At 34.5% G+C, this 22,009-nt stretch overlaps 1 protein-coding gene across 3 annotated transcripts; it reads right to left on the bottom strand.

Moving 5' to 3' along the window:
• Nucleotides 1-16,600: 16,600 nt before the first annotated feature.
• On the bottom strand, nt 16,601-21,149 carry ABCB26 (transporter associated with antigen processing protein 1). Of its 3 annotated transcripts, none has more exons than XM_079066855.1 (17): nt 20,485-21,149; nt 19,895-20,022; nt 19,681-19,723; nt 19,464-19,508; nt 19,253-19,375; nt 19,068-19,171; nt 18,883-18,937; nt 18,666-18,736; nt 18,475-18,577; nt 18,187-18,397; nt 17,989-18,065; nt 17,814-17,870; nt 17,657-17,731; nt 17,499-17,573; nt 17,142-17,423; nt 16,950-17,069; nt 16,601-16,876 (listed from the first exon to the last, which is right to left on the bottom strand). In XM_079066855.1, the coding sequence occupies exons 1-17, from the start codon at nt 20,935-20,937 to the stop codon at nt 16,799-16,801; spliced, it is 2,100 nt and encodes a 699-aa protein (XP_078922981.1). In that variant the 5' UTR covers nt 20,938-21,149; the 3' UTR covers nt 16,601-16,798. The 3 variants fall into 3 exon arrangements, with proteins under 3 accessions (XP_078922981.1, XP_078922983.1, XP_078922984.1); XM_079066857.1 differs by having other exon boundaries at nt 17,989-18,062; nt 20,485-21,148; XM_079066858.1 differs by having other exon boundaries at nt 17,989-18,062; nt 19,884-20,022; nt 20,485-20,623.
• Nucleotides 21,150-22,009: the final 860 nt, after the last annotated feature.

Here is a 22,009-nt window from a genome sequence, read left to right as displayed (position 1 = left end):
TGTATACATCTTTTATCTTTCTCCTTGTTTCTTTACCATTAAATTATTTATTTACCTGTGGGAGTAAATTGTAAATTTCATTAATAAGTAATTGATTTCTTGGTATAGTTAATGGCTTTAACTAGAGAGCAATTTGATGAAGCGGATGAAATCACATATGAATTTGTAACGTCCGGTTCCTGGTACGTATTTTAAATAAGAATTAAGCATTTTCACAAAGGGACTCGACGAGTTGGAGGCCCCAAACTCGTCGAGTAGGAATTGGATATGTGGACGCGGGACTTGAAGTCTACTCGACGAGTCGATGAGCCTCGACTCGACGAGTAGGCCTGCCAGAGTGAAACCCTAATTTTCAGTGTTTGCACCCTATTTAAACACCTTAACACCCCCACTGTGGCCTCTCTCATCATCTCCCTTAGTCCAGAAAACCCTAATTCGAAACCCTAACCCATTTTGAGTGTTCTTGAGCCATTTTTTTGTGTTTTTGGTGGTTTTGAAGCTTGAGAAAGAAGGAGAAGCTTGGGAGTTCAAGAAAAAGCAAGTAGATCCAGAGGTTGTGTTCTATTTCCAGCTTATTTGAGGTATAAAGTTTATACCTTGTCCATTTATCTATTAGCTCTCTTCTTGGAGTAGTTTAGGGCTTTAAGGAGCCATTTTTGGAACCATTCATGGATGCAAGCATGTTTTGGGGTATTGACTTCAGATCCAGAGTCTTTGAGGGACTCCATGGCATAAAGGTGCCAACTTTATGGCCATGGGAGTCCCATGTATCCTAGGAACCACTTTGTAGGGCTTTTTGAGCTAAATGAACCATGCATGCACGTAAAGTATCACACCCCCAAACCAAGGATGGCGGAAACGTCCGGGGGTGGAGGACTTCATGTATAGTATCATAACAACAATTGTAATAGTAATTCAAGCAAACACAACCAACATATATATAATTGAAAAAGTTACATCATTGTATGAATTACATGTTTACGAATCAATTACAATATGTTGACAAAATATGAAATAGTAGACGCCTTAGCGTCCCATCCTCAAAAGCACTTGATTACCTGTTTAATGAGTTCCTGAGAATACAAGTTGTTTGAAAAAGTGTCAACACAAAGGTTGGTGAGTTCATAAGCTTTTGTTTGGTATTATTAAAGCCTTTCATTTGTGAAAGTAGTATTTGTGTTAGAAAATCCAATATTTTCCTTAATGTGTAAATGTAGTCTTAAAACCCAAAGACCGAAATGTACAAGTAATTTGTCATATTTATAGTAAAACAATGCAAGTTTAAATCGACATAAACTCGTTAAATTTTAATGAAGTTTACGTAAATTCCAATGTTTATTAATACTTTATGTGAGTTATTATAACCATGCTATGACCTAGTTGGCCTGAAACGACGTTCTTCAGGCGTCGGAAATGTTATGACATTTGTCACCCCAGACCTGCCGGTCTAGCTGTTGCATGCAGCTTAGGTGTGGGTTTGTCAAACCCAATATAGATCTATACACAAGTATCACGCTCTCCCTCAAGGAGACTCTGGTTACAATACAAGACTTAATGGTAATTTGAAGTAAATGTCTCACAAAGTAATTAACGGAATTACGTGTTATGAAAACTTGGTACCGTATGGCCGTACCTTGCTTAATGAAAATATCCTTTGTATAAATGTACCATTTTTTTAAATGTATGTGTTATGTAATGTATCATAAACTATACCTATTATAGTTTATCAACCAAGGGTAGTACGTAGTAATGTATGCAAACTATATTTAAAATAGTTTATTAAATGTTTGAATATATCGGTTGTACTTTGATTATAATCACTTGTTATTCTTTATATTCAATATGTCCAAATCCATTTGTAAACTGATGTGTCCATATATTAAGATAAAATGACATATATTGCAATAACATATAATCATATAAAGATATACACCTTGCTCAACATGTTACAAGGTGAAATGAAATTGACAGCAACTTTTTGTTGAAAACAGTTTCTGTTACTGTTTTTAGAAAATTTATAGAAAAATCATCAAAGCTCCAAATCCAAATCCGAAAATTTTGAGAGTTTGGAATATGAGTCTAGTTTGTTTGTAAATTTTATCAAGATTTTTAGTGATCTCTAACAGAGGTGAAAATGTCCATAATCACAGACTGGTCCGGGTTTGCCTCTGAAATGACAGACAGTTTTGTAAAAATCACCATAAATTGTAGAAAAATCATATGGAGATGTGCAAGTATCCATTTTAAAGCTAAGAGTTTGAACTACTTGCACCTGGAACAGTTTTGAAAACTAAAATATTTAAGTTGACCAAAACAGTCTGTGATTAAAGTCCATCTTTTCTGATGTAATCTGTTAGAAAAAGTTTAATTGTGTTCTTGATGATTTTACTTGTATTCCCCCCTTAAAACTTAAAGAAAACATGTAAATGTAGGGGTATGAACTCACCCTTGAAGCGTGAGTTCGATTGGTACGACATTTGCATTCCTTTGAGAAACGAAAAACATTCCGAGTGAACCGCAAATTCATAATCCTTGAACCTTGAAGTATTACCGGGACCGTTTTGTAACAGGTTTACAGTATATGGATTGTTTGTAAATTATTTTAACCAAAGTGGGACTGATTGGGTAAAAATAATTTCAAAGGAGGGGTTATTATCAACAATTGGAATCAAAGATTGGGGTTTGGACTGAAATTGCAAGGTATTTGTCAAAGGAGGTTAAGTTTTGATAATTTAAAAGGAGGTTTGATTTATGTTTGACCTTTGACTGGGTCAAACCCGGAACCCATTTCCCCTTTTTTTTTTGTTGGAGCCCCGTATCCGATCCAGTATCAAGGATTAGGGCTTTTGCCCTCATTATGCCCGATCGCTTCCTAAAGAAAGACTCAGTCGGGAGCTTCGGGTGCACGGGACTGCAAAATGGCGAACAACAGGTACGGGGGTGGAGGCGACCGGTCATAGAACCGAAAAGCATCAGAATCACCACCATCACCGCCCGGCTCCGACGTCCCTGTGAAGGTTCTACCTCAGACGACGGAAAACTTAGCCCGAGGGAACGAGGCAGCCGCCTCAGTCGCTGTTCAAGGATGCGCCGGGCTTGATTCGATTGGAGCTTGAAGACGAAGGCAGACATGGCCGATGGTAATCATGAGAGGGGGAGACGACTTCTCAGGTGAGCTCTTCTTGATCCTTTTTGCTTCTTCGCCGGTATCGATCCGATTGGAGAGCAATAACAACATCAGTCGATGTTTAGGGTGGGTTGGGTGGTTCCGATCGGGGAAACAGGTGGGGTCGTGAAGGGGATAAGGGAAGGACGAACAAATCGTCGGTGCTGATGGGGAGGTTTGTGGGTTGCTCCGCGACTGGAGAAGAGTTTAGGAGTGGCGGTGGCAGCTTCTTGATTCCCAGACAGCTTCTTCATCAGAAGGAGCCCTCGACGAGACAATTAGGGCGACGGGAAGAGCAGTAACGATTAGCTCCGATCAGAAGAACACCTCCGGTGCTTTGGTTTGGCTCAGATGTAGAAGGAAGAAGAAAAGGAGTTGATTGGCTACTGTTGCTAAGGAATCATCTCATGGGTGCTTGGAAGCTGCGATGTCTGAAGCATAAGGGTGTTTGGGTGGTGCTATATGACAGGAAAAGGAAGGAAACACAAACGTGTTATTGTTCTTCTTGTTTGCAGGTGTACTCGAGAATCAAGAACAGGAGTGTTCTTGCTTTGATACAGGTTTTCCTTTTTCTTTTGGTTGTTCTTGATAGAAACCGATGGGGCACAAAAATGGGTGTTTTGGTTTGTTTTTGACAGGAGAATGAATGAGAATTCAATGGGTGTTTGGGATTGGGTGATTCAAAGAAACTGAAGAAGGGAAAAACAATTGTTTTGTTGTTTCATTTGACAGATAAGTTGATGTTATACACGAATTTAAGAACCAAGTGTTCTTACTGGAAACGAGTTATAGAAAGAAAAGAATATGAATTGGGTTTGTTTGATGGTTTGCAAGAAACAAGGAGAAAAAGAATTGAGTGTGCTGGAATCACGGAAGAAGATTTACAATTGCCTCAATTTGACAGCTTACATAATTGCTATATATTTGAATACTTGTAAATTTGTTAAATATTTGTTAGTGTATAATGATAATGGTTATATATTTGAATAATTGTAAATGGTGATATATTTGAATAATTGTAACTTGTTATATATTTGTTAGTGTATAATGATAATTTGTTATAACTTTGTATTTAACTTTAACTTATAATTTATTTATTTGAATTTGGTTGATTAAATCGATGTATTGGTGTATGTATTTATAACATGAATTTGGTCCTTTGGAAACATACACAATACATAATCTTAAGTGTATAATTTATTTCGAATATATATACATTATATATCATACTTGTATTTAGATATTTTGCAAAAGTAATTAACACACACACATATATATATATATATATATATAATGAGGTCGTAACATTTATTAATTCGTTAAATCTCGGTTGGTTAAATTAGAAATACAAACACATATACTTAATAGACCCCAATTTACGTGCCATTGGTCTTTATTGCATAACGGCTCACGGGGGTTTGATCGTCGAATTCTGACCGAATTTTACCGGTTTTTACATTATCCCCCTGTTGAAGGGAATTTCGTCCCGAAATTTAAGAAAGGAGTACCTTAAGAGAAAAGTTGTGGGTTTTCGGTACCAGTTTTAATTTATTACGATATTAGATACATATGTTTGGACTAGTTTTGTGAAAATTTGCCCCATTGGGTTTGCTAATTATTTTCAAACTATAGGACGAGTAATATAAAATTTACAAATATGTATAGGTTCAAAAGGATTTTATCAGATTTGAGGAATTATTTCAACCAAATGAGTTGTGTAAATTAAACTTAGCTTTGCTAATTTTATCGGTGAAATTAAAATTCTTAGTTTACTATACGAAAGATGTTGATTGATCATCATCCGTCATAACCATTTAGGATGTTAATGATGTATACCGTCGTGGTGAACATACGATGCTTTGATTAGGGATAATCGACTACAAGATAAGTTTTGTATGGATGAAAAATATATATGGACTTGTTTATGGTTTACAATATTGTTAGGTTTTCACATTTAGTGGAATGAAGTTGTTTGATAGCGATGAGAATGATTGATTTATTCTACTTTGCTGATATGGGAATTAAGGGTTCAATCATTTCTTCGTAAATTTAAAATGCTAAAGCATGACAATGTTAGAATTATAACAGAGAAGGGAACTGAATACAAAACATGTTTCTCTTCCAGATGTTATATATGTATGATAAAACTAGATTGTCCTTATACGGTTGAGGTCTTCCTTAATGAATCTGCAACTCACTAAACCTAATTCTTACTCAAACATAAATTTAAAATTCTGAAACACAAAAGAAATTTACATAAATATTGGTAGTAATGTCAAAGTATGATGTTTACAAAGAAGTTATATGAGACGTAACTACTAATGATGTCAAGTTTATTTTATTACAATGACTTGTTGTTATCATGAGAGATGAAGTATGTTGCCCAAATGAGATGCAACTTTCATATTCTCAGGGGAAACAAAGTTTGTTGCTAAAACGTGATACAAGATTTGTTGCTAACATGAGATACACGATTTGTTGCTAGAATGAGATACCATATTTGTTGCTAAAATGAGTATACAAGATTTGTTGATAAAACGTGATGTAAGACTCGTAGATGTACCAAGTCCCCATTCATGAGTTCATAACCCCAGCCTAATGACCGAATTGTGTCCTAGTGACTACTATGTGTATCAAAAACATAGTGTATAAAATGGTAAAATGCACTCAAGCGAATCGTGCAAGTGAGGAGTTGTCTACTTCTGGCTAGCGTTATCCATGATGACCATATACTCAAATGAGTTAATGATTAGTGTGAACTGATTCCAGGGACTTAAATGTGATAAGACCTCATGAATTGACACTAGCATACACATACAAAGCAGCTTATAGCAACCAAGTTTATACGAGTCAAATAATTATAACGAACGTAAGTAGTTTAGCTACGACAAGTCATGTTTTCTTTTGCATGATTGAAGACTTGTAGTATGCAGTGAAAAGAATTTAATCTGAGGTATATGGGAACTGATACGTCGCTTCAAAGTCAAGGATTTGCAGGGTAGACATGTGAAGCATTAAATGCATGCGGCACACAAGTCAAGATTTTAGCAGTATATACTTATACGTGTGTGAATGGAAGAAGAAAGTTACGGCTCAAAGAATATATATATATATTCATTTTCTCTTCATTTGTTAGATACACAATAACCATAACATCATAGACTATATATATTCTATTTCATTTGTAATTTTCGCTAGTTTATATTCCGCGAGTGTTACCGAAATCATTTATCAATTTTTCAGAAGTGCTTAACTTGTTTTGTTGCATTCCCAACAATTTGCTTATTAATTACTTCTCCCACTTTACTTATATAAATCATCACATTCTTACCGCGACTTTTAACTTCTCCCTCACAAATGGATCCACCTGCAGATCATCAAAACCCCATAGATGACCTCGATTGGTTTCAGTACTTTGATCATCAAGATCTTTTCAAGTATATATAAACGTCACTCATTACACCATCTTACGCACAGAAAAGTGATTTTGTCGACATTTATCAAAACATGGTTTGGATTTGTAGTGATCAAAAAGAGTATTTCATCGTGTTGGATTTGATTATCTTGAGTTTTTTTTTTTTTTTTTTTTTTTTGGATTTTTGCAGTGGTGACATGCTCAACCATCATGATTACGAGTTGTCGGAAAAATTGCATGAAGGGCTCGATCAGAACGTTTCCACAGTACTTAACAAGGATCAAAACATCATTTCTAGAAATGAGTTTCACGATCTTGATCCCCTTGAAGATATAAGCTTATGGGATTGTTGGGAGGATGGTAATTTACCATTGGTTAGTTTCAGTGAAGACTATAAATCCGGTGGTGAGGCTACATGTAGTGCTAGTGCTGTCACCACTGATCACGGTGGCCGGAAGGTAACAAAGAGATTGAGACCATTGGAGTTTGAAGAGATAGAGAAGTACTTTGAGATGCCGATAATCATGGCAGCAAAGGAACTAAGGATAAGTTTAACAGTGTTGAAGAAAAGATGCAGAGAGCTAAACATAAACAGATGGCCTCATAGAAAACTTAAGAGCCTTCAATCCCTCATTGAAAATGCCAAGGTAAATTATGATAATAACCTTCTATACATTACTCATGCACTTGGTAACCAAAGTAGTTTTGGTATTTTCTAAAATTTTAATCGTTAGCTTCTTTATAACTAAACATAGGTCCTAGGCATATGTCACATCAAATCAATTGATTTACTACGATCTCCTGATTTATATTTATATAAACTTAACTCATTGTAAATTTTGTGAACTCACATGAAAAATATATTGTATCTACCTTTAAAAAAATTTAGGAGTTGGGATTAAACGAGGAGATAGAGACGTTAGAAGGGTACAAGAAGATGATGGAGAAATTGCCAGGTATGGAATTGACAGAAAGAACAAAGAAGTTTAGGCAAGCTTGCTTCAAAGCTATTTATAAGAAGAGAGGACTTAACAATCCTTAGCCATTTTGTTATCATTCGTGGATTTTAATCTACATTGTATGTGTTTTTCTCTTGATAGTTTGATACTCTTTTTTTTTAGTTTCATTTTATGTATTTGTCTATTGATTTTTAATGCAGAAAATTTTGTATAATTTGGGTATTATAGTTTGTATTATGTATTTAGCCATATTTTAGATTGCCGACATGACTACGCCGACGACTCTATACCAGAGGTCTATATAAATAGACTTATGAATTTAGTAGGAATAACTTGATTATAATCTTGTGATTTGTTCCATGTCTGATCCACTCCTAAGATTCACTTGACATGCCCCCAGTTATGTGTAATTAAAATTTTATTAGACTGTTGATCCTAATGAGTCTACCCTAAGTCCACAACCAAACAAGGAACAGGTCCTAAGGCGGACTCACCATTTCTAGGTCAATCATTCCTTAATTACACATAACTTCGAGGTACACCTAAAGAATCTTAGAGTTACCAGTTGTAAATTGTTTGTAATACCAAGTAGTGAGATTCAATGAAATAAAATGCCTGCTTATTTCATTGATAAACCTTTTAGTAAATATTCTTACCATTTATATACACATGTATAATTTCGCACTTTAGTGAACTATTCTTGGTGTTTCTGTTAACGTCTTGGAGATGGAGTTATGGTAGTGGGTAGAAGTAGGTTTTGTACGGGCGTTAAAATTTACACATCATGTTACTCCTGCGAGAATAGGGGTAGAAGAGATAATTAATAGACGCCTAATCCTATAATTACTTATAGGGGTGATCCTTATTAGTTACGTCTATAATCACGTAGTGCATATCAGTTATACATAATTTGAGATAGAATAGACTTTCGAATAAATGACTCTACTCTAAGTCCACAACCAAACAAGGAACAGGAAGTAGAGCAATAGTCATAGATTCTGAGTCTATAATATCTTTAATTATGCATAACCTTGGCGTATGCACTCAGTTATCATAGGCCTACTAATAGAGGTCTTTAGTTTTCACATAAGTTGGTTATAGTATCACCAAATACTCCTATAGTATTTTTAGCTGTTTAGATTCGATTCTAAAAGTATTCTCTGTAGGGTGTAGTTAGGTTGATAGATTTGTTGCCCATTATGACTATCCCCCAGTATATGCAAGTCACTCCTCGGACAGATATAGTTGATCAGGCTATATCCTTCCCAGACTTGATTTACATATACCAAGGCATACCCATAATGTACAACTCCTCTTCTTTTATTTTATGTTCTTCTAGTTATGACACTATATGAGCATGTATGCATGTATTTATACTTTTAATAAAAAAAATCATTTATTTTCTAAAAGTATATTTATTTGAAAAATGCACAAATCAGAGACTATTAGTCCCAATTGTGTTTATAGTTTGTATATCTTATGTGGTTTGATATACTTAATTCACTATAAACTGTGCTCTGATACCAATCTATCACACCCCCAAACCAAGGATGGCGGAAACGTCCGGGGGTGGAGGACTTCATGTATAGTATCATAACAACAATTGTAATAGTAATTCAAGCAAACACAACCAACATATATATAATTGAAAAAGTTACATCATTGTATGAATTACATGTTTACGAATCAATTACAATATGTTGACAAAATATGAAATAGTAGACGCCTTAGCGTCCCATCCTCAAAAGCACTTGATTACCTGTTTAATGAGTTCCTGAGAATACAAGTTGTTTGAAAAAGTGTCAACACAAAGGTTGGTGAGTTCATAAGCTTTTGTTTGGTATTATTAAAGCCTTTCGTTTGTGAAAGTAGTATTTGTGTTAGAAAATCCAATATTTTCCTTAATGTGTAAATGTAGTCTTAAAACCCAAAGACCGAAATGTACAAGTAATTTGTCATATTTATAGTAAAACAATGCAAGTTTAAATCGACATAAACTCGTTAAATTTTAATGAAGTTTACGTAAATTCCAATGTTTATTAATACTTTATGTGAGTTATTATAACCATGCTATGACCTAGTTGGCCTGAAACGACGTTCTTCAGGCGTCGGAAATGTTATGACATTTGTCACCCCAGACCTGCCGGTCTAGCTGTTGCATGCAGCTTAGGTGTGGGTTTGTCAAACCCAATATAGATCTATACACAAGTATCACGCTCTCCCTCAAGGAGACTCTGGTTACAATACAAGACTTAATGGTAATTTGAAGTAAATGTCTCACAAAGTAATTAACGGAATTACGTGTTATGAAAACTTGGTACCGTATGGCCGTACCTTGCTTAATGAAAATATCCTTTGTATAAATGTACCATTTTTTTAAATGTATGTGTTATGTAATGTATCATAAACTATACCTATTATAGTTTATCAACCAAGGGTAGTACGTAGTAATGTATGCAAACTATATTTAAAATAGTTTATTAAATGTTTGAATATATCGGTTGTACTTTGATTATAATCACTTGTTATTCTTTATATTCAATATGTCCAAATCCATTTGTAAACTGATGTGTCCATATATTAAGATAAAATGACATATATTGCAATAACATATAATCATATAAAGATATACACCTTGCTCAACATGTTACAAGGTGAAATGAAATTGACAGCAACTTTTTGTTGAAAACAGTTTCTGTTACTGTTTTTAGAAAATTTATAGAAAAATCATCAAAGCTCCAAATCCAAATCCGAAAATTTTGAGAGTTTGGAATATGAGTCTAGTTTGTTTGTAAATTTTATCAAGATTTTTAGTGATCTCTAACAGAGGTGAAAATGTCCATAATCACAGACTGGTCCGGGTTTGCCTCTGAAATGACAGACAGTTTTGTAAAAATCACCATAAATTGTAGAAAAATCATATGGAGATGTGCAAGTATCCATTTTAAAGCTAAGAGTTTGAACTACTTGCACCTGGAACAGTTTTGAAAACTAAAATATTTAAGTTGACCAAAACAGTCTGTGATTAAAGTCCATCTTTTCTGATGTAATCTGTTAGAAAAAGTTTAATTGTGTTCTTGATGATTTTACTTGTATTCCCCCCTTAAAACTTAAGAAAAACATGTAAATGTAGGGGTATGAACTCACCCTTGAAGCGTGAGTTCGATTGGTACGGCATTTGCATTCCTTTGAGAAACGAAAAACATTCCGAGTGAACCGCAAATTCATAATCCTTGAACCTTGAAGTATTACCGGGACCGTTTTGTAACAGGTTTACAGTATATGGATTGTTTGTAAATTATTTTAACCAAAGTGGGACTGATTGGGTAAAAATAATTTCAAAGGAGGGGTTATTATCAACAATTGGAATCAAAGATTGGGGTTTGGACTGAAATTGCAAGGTATTTGTCAAAGGAGGTTAAGTTTTGATAATTTAAAAGGAGGTTTGATTTATGTTTGACCTTTGACTGGGTCAAACCCGGAACCCATTTCCCCTTTTTTTTTTGTTGGAGCCCCGTATCCGATCCAGTATCAAGGATTAGGGCTTTTGCCCTCATTATGCCCGATCGCTTCCTAAAGAAAGACTCAGTCGGGAGCTTCGGGTGCACGGGACTGCAAAATGGCGAACAACAGGTACGGGGGTGGAGGCGACCGGTCATAGAACCGAAAAGCATCAGAATCACCACCATCACCGCCCGGCTCCGACGTCCCTGTGAAGGTTCTACCTCAGACGACGGAAAACTTAGCCCGAGGGAACGAGGCAGCCGCCTCAGTCGCTGTTCAAGGATGCGCCGGGCTTGATTCGATTGGAGCTTGAAGACGAAGGCAGACATGGCCGATGGTAATCATGAGAGGGGGAGACGACTTCTCAGGTGAGCTCTTCTTGATCCTTTTTGCTTCTTCGCCGGTATCGATCCGATTGGAGAGCAATAACAACATCAGTCGATGTTTAGGGTGGGTTGGGTGGTTCCGATCGGGGAAACAGGTGGGGTCGTGAAGGGGATAAGGGAAGGACGAACAAATCGTCGGTGCTGATGGGGAGGTTTGTGGGTTGCTCCGCGACTGGAGAAGAGTTTAGGAGTGGCGGTGGCAGCTTCTTGATTCCCAGACAGCTTCTTCATCAGAAGGAGCCCTCGACGAGACAATTAGGGCGACGGGAAGAGCAGTAACGATTAGCTCCGATCAGAAGAACACCTCCGGTGCTTTGGTTTGGCTCAGATGTAGAAGGAAGAAGAAAAGGAGTTGATTGGCTACTGTTGCTAAGGAATCATCTCATGGGTGCTTGGAAGCTGCGATGTCTGAAGCATAAGGGTGTTTGGGTGGTGCTATATGACAGGAAAAGGAAGGAAACACAAACGTGTTATTGTTCTTCTTGTTTGCAGGTGTACTCGAGAATCAAGAACAGGAGTGTTCTTGCTTTGATACAGGTTTTCCTTTTTCTTTTGGTTGTTCTTGATAGAAACCGATGGGGCACAAAAATGGGTGTTTTGGTTTGTTTTTGACAGGAGAATGAATGAGAATTCAATGGGTGTTTGGGATTGGGTGATTCAAAGAAACTGAAGAAGGGAAAAACAATTGTTTTGTTGTTTCATTTGACAGATAAGTTGATGTTATACACGAATTTAAGAACCAAGTGTTCTTACTGGAAACGAGTTATAGAAAGAAAAGAATATGAATTGGGTTTGTTTGATGGTTTGCAAGAAACAAGGAGAAAAAGAATTGAGTGTGCTGGAATCACGGAAGAAGATTTACAATTGCCTCAATTTGACAGCTTACATAATTGCTATATATTTGAATACTTGTAAATTTGTTAAATATTTGTTAGTGTATAATGATAATGGTTATATATTTGAATAATTGTAAATGGTGATATATTTGAATAATTGTAACTTGTTATATATTTGTTAGTGTATAATGATAATTTGTTATAACTTTGTATTTAACTTTAACTTATAATTTATTTATTTGAATTTGGTTGATTAAATCGATGTATTGGTGTATGTATTTATAACATGAATTTGGTCCTTTGGAAACATACACAATACATAATCTTAAGTGTATAATTTATTTCGAATATATATACATTATATATCATACTTGTATTTAGATATTTTGCAAAAGTAATTAACACACACACATATATATATATATATATATATATATATATATATATATATATATATATATATATATATATATATATATATATATAATGAGGTCGTAACATTTATTAATTCGTTAAATCTCGGTTGGTTAAATTAGAAATACAAACACATATACTTAATAGACCCCAATTTACGTGCCATTGGTCTTTATTGCATAACGGCTCACGGGGGTTTGATCGTCGAATTCTGACAGAATTTTACCGGTTTTTACATAAAGTTAGAAACTTTACGTGTTATATCTACCCTAGTAGGCCAAATCTATGTTTTGGATGCGTTAAGCCATACTGAAATCGATTGTATAGTTTTGGAGCATGGGGGACTCGACGAGTCGTTCTTAGGACTCGACGAGTCGGGTCGTGGTTCTCCCAACCTTCTTTGTTACTTAGCAACTTGTTAAGTCTAGAAGATGACTCAGCCAGTTATAGGTGTTTTGGACTTAAAGGTCAATAACTAGACGAGTCCAAGGATGAACTCGCCGAGTCAGTGAGCAAATGTCCCGACTGTATGAAGGAGAACTCGACGAGTCCAAGGAAGGACTCAACGAGTTCAAATGGAAAGTGCCGATTCTGTCATAAGGAGAAACTCGACGAGTTAGAGGGTAACTCGACGAGTCAGATCGCAAATTTGAGATTCTCTGAATTATGGAACTCGACGAGTTGATGGACCAACTCGGCGAGTTGAGTCAACCAGGACGTTGACTTTGACCAGGGCGTTGACTTTGACTTTGACCATTACCCAAGATTGACCCTTAAAGGGGATATGAATTTGAATGAGTAACTAAAGGAGACGGTTATGTGTAGGAGTTTGAGGAGAGTTGATCCCAGCACCGAGGACAGTTCAGTTACTGCACGACATTGAGGTGAGTTACCTTCCTGTAGAAGTGGGTCTAAGGCCACAATGTCGGCCCACTAGTAGGTGTTGTTTGTTAGATGATTGTCTTTGTGATAATTGTCTGGTATGCCACTATCTGTTATGTTTTATGTGCTAGCATGGTATGATTTTATGTGATAGTGGTAGTAGGGGGAATAGTCCTCGTACCATGTCGAAAGGACCAAAGGGGTAGGTCGGGCACCCCGGTATGCCTGACAGTATGTTTATATTATGTTGTTATGTGGTAGTGGTAGGGGAGAAATAGTCCCCGTAACCGGTTGAGATACACCGGAGGGTAGGCCGGGCACCCATATATGCCTGACATGGGGTAGGTTAGGCACCCCGGTATGCCTAGCAGGGGTAGGTTGAGCACCCTGGTATGCTCAGCAGGGTAGGTCGGGCACCCATATATGCTTGACAATATGTTTATAGTTTGGTATGAGGTATGATGAGGGAAATCACTAAGCTTTGTGCTTACGGTTTACAGTTTTTGTTTCACGTCCTTCTTCTTCGAAGGGAAAGGAGCCGACTCAGTAGCAGCGCATCACACCATTATTTCCTCACCATGATGTTCTTGGGATTGTACTCTGACATTTTTATTCCATGACATGTTTTATGACATTTGACTTATGGGTTTATGGGTTGATATGATATTGATAATGTTTTCAGTAAACTGTTTTATAAATTACTCAAGTAAAAACGAAATTTTTGGTCTTGAAATTTGGGATGTTACAGAATTACATGTAATTCACATGTAAATTCGCACGTGAATCGCATATAAATTACATGTGACTCACATTCACGCATGAATCACGTTTGATTCACATGTAAATCATACACGAATCACATATAAATTACTTGCGATTCACATGTAATTCACATACAAATCACATGCGATTCACATGTAATTACATGTAATTCACATACGAATCACATGTGATTCACATGTAAATCACAAGTGAATCACATGAATTACATGTGATTCACATGTAAATCACAAGTGAATCACATATGAATTACGTCTATATGCACACATGCATTTTGTGTGAGTGTTTTTCGTTAATTCTTTTTTAAATTCTTTTTTGTGAATTTCACATTTGAATCTTAAAAGATACAATCACATGTGAATCGTACGTGATATATATATATATATATATATATATATATATATATATATATGCATTTTTGTAAGTGTTATTTTATTAATCAATTTTTTTAATTTCTTGTATATTTGGAAGAATTTGTGGAAAATATTGAAGATGTGAAAAGTGATAAATATGGAACAAATAAAATACTTGCACTATTGTATTTATATATTAGTAAATAAAAATTAGTTTTTTTTATTATTTACTTATGAATATTATAGTATAGAAATATGCATTTTTTAAAAATATATATATTGTTTTTAATATTTTTTTAAAAATTCATGTTTTCTAAAAAAATTTAAAAATAATGCATTTTTTTTAAAATCAAAAATTTATTATTTAAAAAAAATCTGAAAATTTGATTTTTTATGCTAATATTTAGACATTTTTATTAATATTTCCAATAACACAAAAATTAAACATTAAATGAGATTGGTAAGATGACGATAATGTCTTTAATAAGTTAATTTTGATCTAACGTTTCACCTTTAGTTCTCAGATTCACGGGAAAGTATGAGTTTATATATATATATATATATATATATATATATATATATATATATATAAACCCCGGAAGATTACTCGTAAACCTGCTAAAAATGCCAAATCAAAATTTGGAAAAATGTGAGGGTTTTTTTTAAATACAAAAAGTATATGTTTTTGAAAATATAAGGTCTTATAATATCAAGGGAAAATGACTTATTAAGGTAATTAACTTTTCGGTATGTTCACATATGGGTAACTATCTTTTTTTTTGTACATATAGGTAACAAATTTGTTAGAAGTGTTCACATATGACCATTATGACTTGCTATAGCATGTTAAATCCTAGATGTGAACGCTTTCAACAAGTTCGTTACCTAGATGTGTACAAAAAAAATAGTTACCCAAATATGAACAAAACGAAAAGTAAAAGTAAATTACACAAATGGTCCATGTGGTTTGGGGGAATCTGTGTTTTTGGTCCCTAACTTATTTTTTTAACTTGGACGGTCCCTACTGTTTATTTTTGTTGCGCGTTTGGTCCCTGTCTTACCTAAAAAGACTATTGTGCCCTTATTAATTTATTTTTTAATTAATTTTCTTATTTATGTATTTATTTTTTTACATATTTAAAAAAATTAATAGACCCCACATATAAAAATTAAAAAAATTAATAGACCCCACATATTTTTTACAGATAGGTGAGGTCTATTAATTTTTTTAAATATATAAAAAATAAATACATAAATAAGAAAATTAATTAAAAAATAAATTACTAAGGGCACAATAGTCTTTTTAGGTAAGACAGGGACCAAACGCTCAACAAAAATAAACAGTAGAGATCATCCGAATTAAATTTCTCAAATGTGGTTTGAGGTTTATGGTGAGGAGATACAGATATGTGGGGTCTATTAATTTTTTAAAATATATAAAAAATAAATATATAAATAAGGAAATTAATTAAAAATAAATTAATAAGGACAAAATAGTCTTTTTAGGTAAGACAGAGATCAAACGTGTAACAAAAATAAACAGTAGAGACCATCCGAGTTAAAAAAATAAGTTAGGGACCAAAAACACAAATTCTCCAAAACCATAAGGACCATTTGTGTAATTTATTTTTACTTTTCGTTTTGTTCATATTTGGGTAACTATTTTTTTTTGTACACGTCTAGGTAACGAACTTGTTGAAAGTATCAACATCTAGGATTTAACATACTATAGCAAGTCATAATGGTCATATGTGAACACTTCTAACAAGTTTGTTACTTAGATGTGTAAAAAAAATCTAGGTAAAAAATAAATAGTTACCTAGATGTGAATTAGTATAATAAGTGATTTTCCCTAATATCAACCCAAAAGCAAAAGTAACATGTCGTGGACTGGGAGACTCGGTCAAAAAAAAAAAAAAAGTAACTTGATATTTATGAGTACAATACTCGATATAAAGTAGAAGAATAGCTTGTATTCCTAACAATTACAACATTTTATATGATGAATCTCCAAAGCTAGGATTCAACCATGACTAACATCCATGATTACACACACCTCTGTTGTTGTATTGTATACAATTCTAATTGGAATTAATATTCTCATCATACAGAATCAACTTGTCTTCTAGTTAATCGCGCATACAATCCGTCTTTAAGGAGAAGTTGTTTATGATTTCCCATCTGAATTCACAAAGCCAATATGGTTTTAACTTATTTTTTATAAAAACAAAAATATAGGCGGATAGATAGATACCTCAATGATCCGGCCACTGTCCATGACAATTATTCTGTCTGCAGCTTGTATAGTGGAAAGCCTGTGTGCAATTATTATAACACTCCTCTTACACTTATCTCCATCCGCACTCAGTACACCCTACATCATCATATATTAAACCCTAAAATTGATTGGAGTAATTTTTATTTTTTTTACATAAATAATATATACCTTGACGTTGTATTCACTCTCGGCATCTAAAGCGCTAGTAGCTTCATCAAGAATCAAAATTGATGGGTCCCTTAGAACAGCTCTTGCAATAGCAATTCTTTGCTTTTGGCCTCCACTTAACAAATCATCATCAACAATTGTGTTATAGCCTTCAGGTAGTGAGGATATGAAGTCATGAGCATACGCTTGTTTCGCTGCATCTTCAATATCTTCTTCACTTACATCTCGTGTGCATCCATATGCTATATTTGATCTCACATCCATCCGAAAAAGCCGAGGTTCCTGTTTGCTCCAAATATATAATAATTAATAATAAAAAGGATCCGCTTTTTTTTTTTTTAAATAAAGAGAACCAACCTGTCCAACATATCCGATTCTTTCTCTAAGCCACTTGATGTCCATGTTGTTTAACGGATGCCCATCGATCAAAATCTACATTACACCACAACAACGAGGGCATTTACGTCTTTTGTTCAAAGAAAAGATGAATGCATGTCAAACAAAGTTATGTGTACCTGACCACTTGTTGGTTCATAGAGACGAAGAAGGAGATTTACTATTGTGCTCTTCCCACTACCACTAAGACCAACCTAATGAAGAAGGAGGGCATTTACGTCTTTTGTAGTTGTTGAAGAAACAAAATTAGGCGGATAGAATTATAGACTTACTTACAAGTGCAACTACTTCATAAGGATTCACAGTAATGCTTATATCTTTTAACACATGTACCTGTTCAAAATATTAAGAAAGAATCAAAGGAATGGAATCACTCATTCCATTCCATGATCCATCCAATCAAACAGACTCTACTACTTGTTTAGGGATATGAGAAAAATTAGAAACATACCGTTTCCCTTGATGTATAGCTAAATGATACATTCACAAACTCAATAAGACCCTTCAAATTTGGCAATTTTGATCCTGCTACAAGTCAATATGCAATAAAGATACTAGTTTTTAACATTTAGTAAATTGGGTACTATTTTGTGTTTCTTTATTACAAAAAAAAATCAGGAAATGAAAAAATTGGTTGCTTAATGCTTGCCTTTGGATGTGAACTGCTGACTAGGCGCAAGATCCATCATTTGGAATACTTTTTCACTTGCTCCAACAGATTGCATTAAGTTTGATAAATTGTCACCCACAAACCATGTTGAGTAAATCAGCCATTCACTGTATAATATGAACTTTGTAAGCTGTTCGGCTGTTATTTTACCAGCCATAATAGACATTCCTCCTACCAATACAGCAAGAACCTATAAAAAAATTACAAACCTTTTTTTAATATAATTTTACATTTTTATGATATTATTAAGAATACAAGGAGCATGACCTGTGTAGAATGATACAGAGTGTTGAAACTGAAATTCCATATGCCATATGCACCACTTGTTCTCAAGCTTATATCAGCTAGTTTTTCCAGCCAGGTGGTGTACCTATTTGTGAATAAATAAATAAATATTAAATTCAACTTTAGTGTATGTCATAAATGAAACCAATTGAATACTTTTTAAAGAAGTATACCTTTCAAGTTCTTTATGCTCAGTTCCATAAACTCGAACTGTTCTCATCAAAGAAAATGTCTCTTGTGCAACCTATATAAGAAAAAAAAAAATCCACCTTTTAGATTGTTAAGAAAAAAAAAAGATATATATATATATATATATATATATATATATATATATATATATATATGAGTTGCACTCTTTGGGAACATAATTAAACTTTTTTGTAGTAGTACTTCATTTGCAGATGCAGTGAACTCTTGTGTTAACTTTGCTGCTTTCTTCTGGTACCTATGGAAAAATCAGTCACCATTTTTTACAACTAAAAGAGTTATTTATGATGTGTGTTTCAATTTAAACTTTTGTATTTGTTAAAAGCATCAATATTTACATTTACTAGAAGACAACTAGGAGAACTTACTGTCCATATTTTAACATAACTAGTGACAAAGTAGAGCAAATGGCCAATGTGCATAAGCCAAGTGGCCAAGACAACACTAACAAGTAGATCAAAGCCCCTGTGGCCTGAAATAAAATATATAAACTAAGTTATGTAATTTAAGGTGAGGTCATGGATACTTTTTATTTGTTTTGAAATACAAATACCTGAAGAAGATTGCGTAATATTAGGTTAAGATCATTCCCAATAACCCGTGAAACCTGCTGACAATCTGATCCTAGTCTACTAGTCAAATCTCCAATACTTTCAGAGTCAAAAAAGTTTATATCCTGTGAAAAAAGTGAGGTTACAGATGATGTTGATATATCATAATGATGTTTTAGTCCAGAAAGCTTCATAGAACCATTGTTTATAAACCTGGAGAAGAAGGATGGAGTATAATGTTTCCCTCATTCGTTTTACCTTCAATAAATAAAACCAAGATCAACATCTACAGTGAACAACATTTCTGATAAAACTTCTTTGAACTAAAAGTCAAACCCTTTTAGTAAAATTAGTTTAAAGTCTAACGTTGAAATGGTTTTGGTTGAAATAGATAAGTTTATATCAAGATACATGTAGTAAATGAACTCACAAGGATCATATTTGCAATGCCAAACCAGCAACCTCTTAATCCACTGGGAATTTAAATAAAAGATCACATGTCAGAAACTTCTTATTAAAATCTATAACTGCTATTAAAGGACATTAAACAGTTAATCTTATATGCAATAGTCATGGAAGCAAACAAGAACAAGCCACTAGTTTGTTTCAAAGAAGAGGAAGATTTGACCATACAAGGTTTTAACCTGCAAATACCGGAAGTGATGCATAGAAACATCAGTAGCTTCACATTACCCTGAAACACAGCTGTCTCACCACTTTGGGCTGAAAATATAGATGCTGTAAGGAAATGAGGAATGGAGATCTCTGTAAGCTGAATGAAAAAAAAACAAAATCTAAGTTAGTGGCGCAGAAAAAAGGATTAAATTAACAACACAATTGAATAGTAAATCAATCAGCAGAGTACCCAATAAACATTGTGAAGAAGACAAATAGATAATAAGAAATCAATAGCGCTCATGTTGTAGATCATTATACAGTTATTTTATCAAGAATATGACTGTTTGCTACAGGACAATTATGCTAGATCATTATACAGTTCTTTGCAAGGTTCGAACTCAAAACCAAATTTGCAACTGAGGGATTGTTAATGGAAGAATAGTTTGAATTTCGGCAAGTTAAAAGGTAAACTGATTCAACTCGAATTTCTATGGCAATAAATAGGAATGACTCGACCTAATTCTACCTGATTTAAGTCCAATTCTGGCCTCATTTCAGTGAGATTGTTACCAGGATAATTAATGCCTTCAATGCAAAATAAAAAAGAGAGCATTACCGCGGTTAGTATTAGGGCAGAGAAGGCAGCAAAGATAACCCAACGATCATTCGCAATCAATCCCCACATCCGTCGAAGAGCACGCACCAAAGTCACCGGCTTCGCAGTTACCGAGACTTCCACTTCATCAGAAAACCTCCACCAATTTCCACCAGGAAGCACCGACGAAACCAGATGAACAAATCTCAACAACCTTTCCGACACCCCAACGGCATTATCCTCTCCGTAATTCGTTCCCACTCCATCTGAAACCTCTGGACTATTATCATGATTCCGCAGTGAATATCCATTAACCGACGCCGAATTCACCGGCGTAAAAACAAGTCTTCTGTTCGCTCTCCGGCAAGAGTATTTTACCCCTAATTTGGTGGTGAAATTGAACTTTTTCGTATGAATATTTGAGTAAATGAAGCTAGGATGACGATGATGATGATTATTAAGAATCAAAGTCATTGTTCATTAAATTAAACAGAAATTAACGGATACTGAAGCTCGTAGATTCGAATCTCGCCGTTTTCGCCGCCAAAAAAAATGGCTGCCGATTGAGGGTGTTATCGTCGCCGAATGACTGGCGAGCAGCTAATCTGTTAGTGACGTGGAATGGGTATAGAAAAACGTTTTAGCAACGAAAATAGTGGCGTGTTTGGCTTGAGCGAACGGTGCCGTTTCGGGAATGTATATAATGACGTGAAATGAATACTAACCACTTACTTTGTGTTGTGACTCAATTGCCCTTTTATACCTACTCGTATGACCTTCGCATTATTTGAAAATTTGCAAATAAGTCCCTACACGATTTGGGTATTGTTAAACTTTTACTCTAATAAGTAATAGACAAAACTCATAAATGGTCCCTATGGTTTTTAAAAATTTGGGATATAGTCTTTAAGTTTAAAAAACCTCATAGATGGTCCCTTCCAGTGATTTCAAAACTTTTAACAAAGAGTTGTTTTTACTCACCCTGTCAAGTTTTGACCGTTAACTGCTATCTGATTAAAATAATTAGAGGGTATTTCCGTCATTTCGCTTGTAACCTCTGATTAGATAAAGGAAATGATCATGCATTCGATCATCTTCATGTCAACTCCAAGACGCGTCCCTCTCCCAAGAAAACACAAAGCTTCGTCTTCATCCAACTGTTCGCTTATAGGAAGCAAATTTGGGTTTTAGGGTTTATTCAGAAGGAATCGACAATGGTTCTCTCAATATGGACTTTGCATGAAAAATATTCGAGCTTGAAGGACTTGCAAGCCAGATACGGTATGATTCTACAAAAAAAAAAAAAAAAATTTGTAGTACGTGTTCATGAAGAGAAATCATTGTGTTTACCCTATCTATTTTTATATTTGCAGAAGGATATGACAACTATTTCACATTGAAGATACACTATAGTGGTATCTTCACCAAGTCACTTGAAAGAAAATACATTGACGATATTGTATTATATATAGATGACGTAGACATTGATTTATTTTCAATCCATGAACTTTATGACATGGTTCGAGAATTAGGGTACCAAACCGAG

This window comes from Lactuca virosa, chromosome 8, assembly GCF_052849685.1.
Source record: "Lactuca virosa cultivar CGN04683 chromosome 8, Lactuca_virosa_CGN04683_v6, whole genome shotgun sequence".
In the NCBI taxonomy this organism is placed as follows: Eukaryota; Viridiplantae; Streptophyta; class Magnoliopsida; order Asterales; family Asteraceae; genus Lactuca; species Lactuca virosa.
Note: the sequence above shows the minus strand (reverse complement) of the source record. Positions and strands in the feature narration are given on the sequence as shown.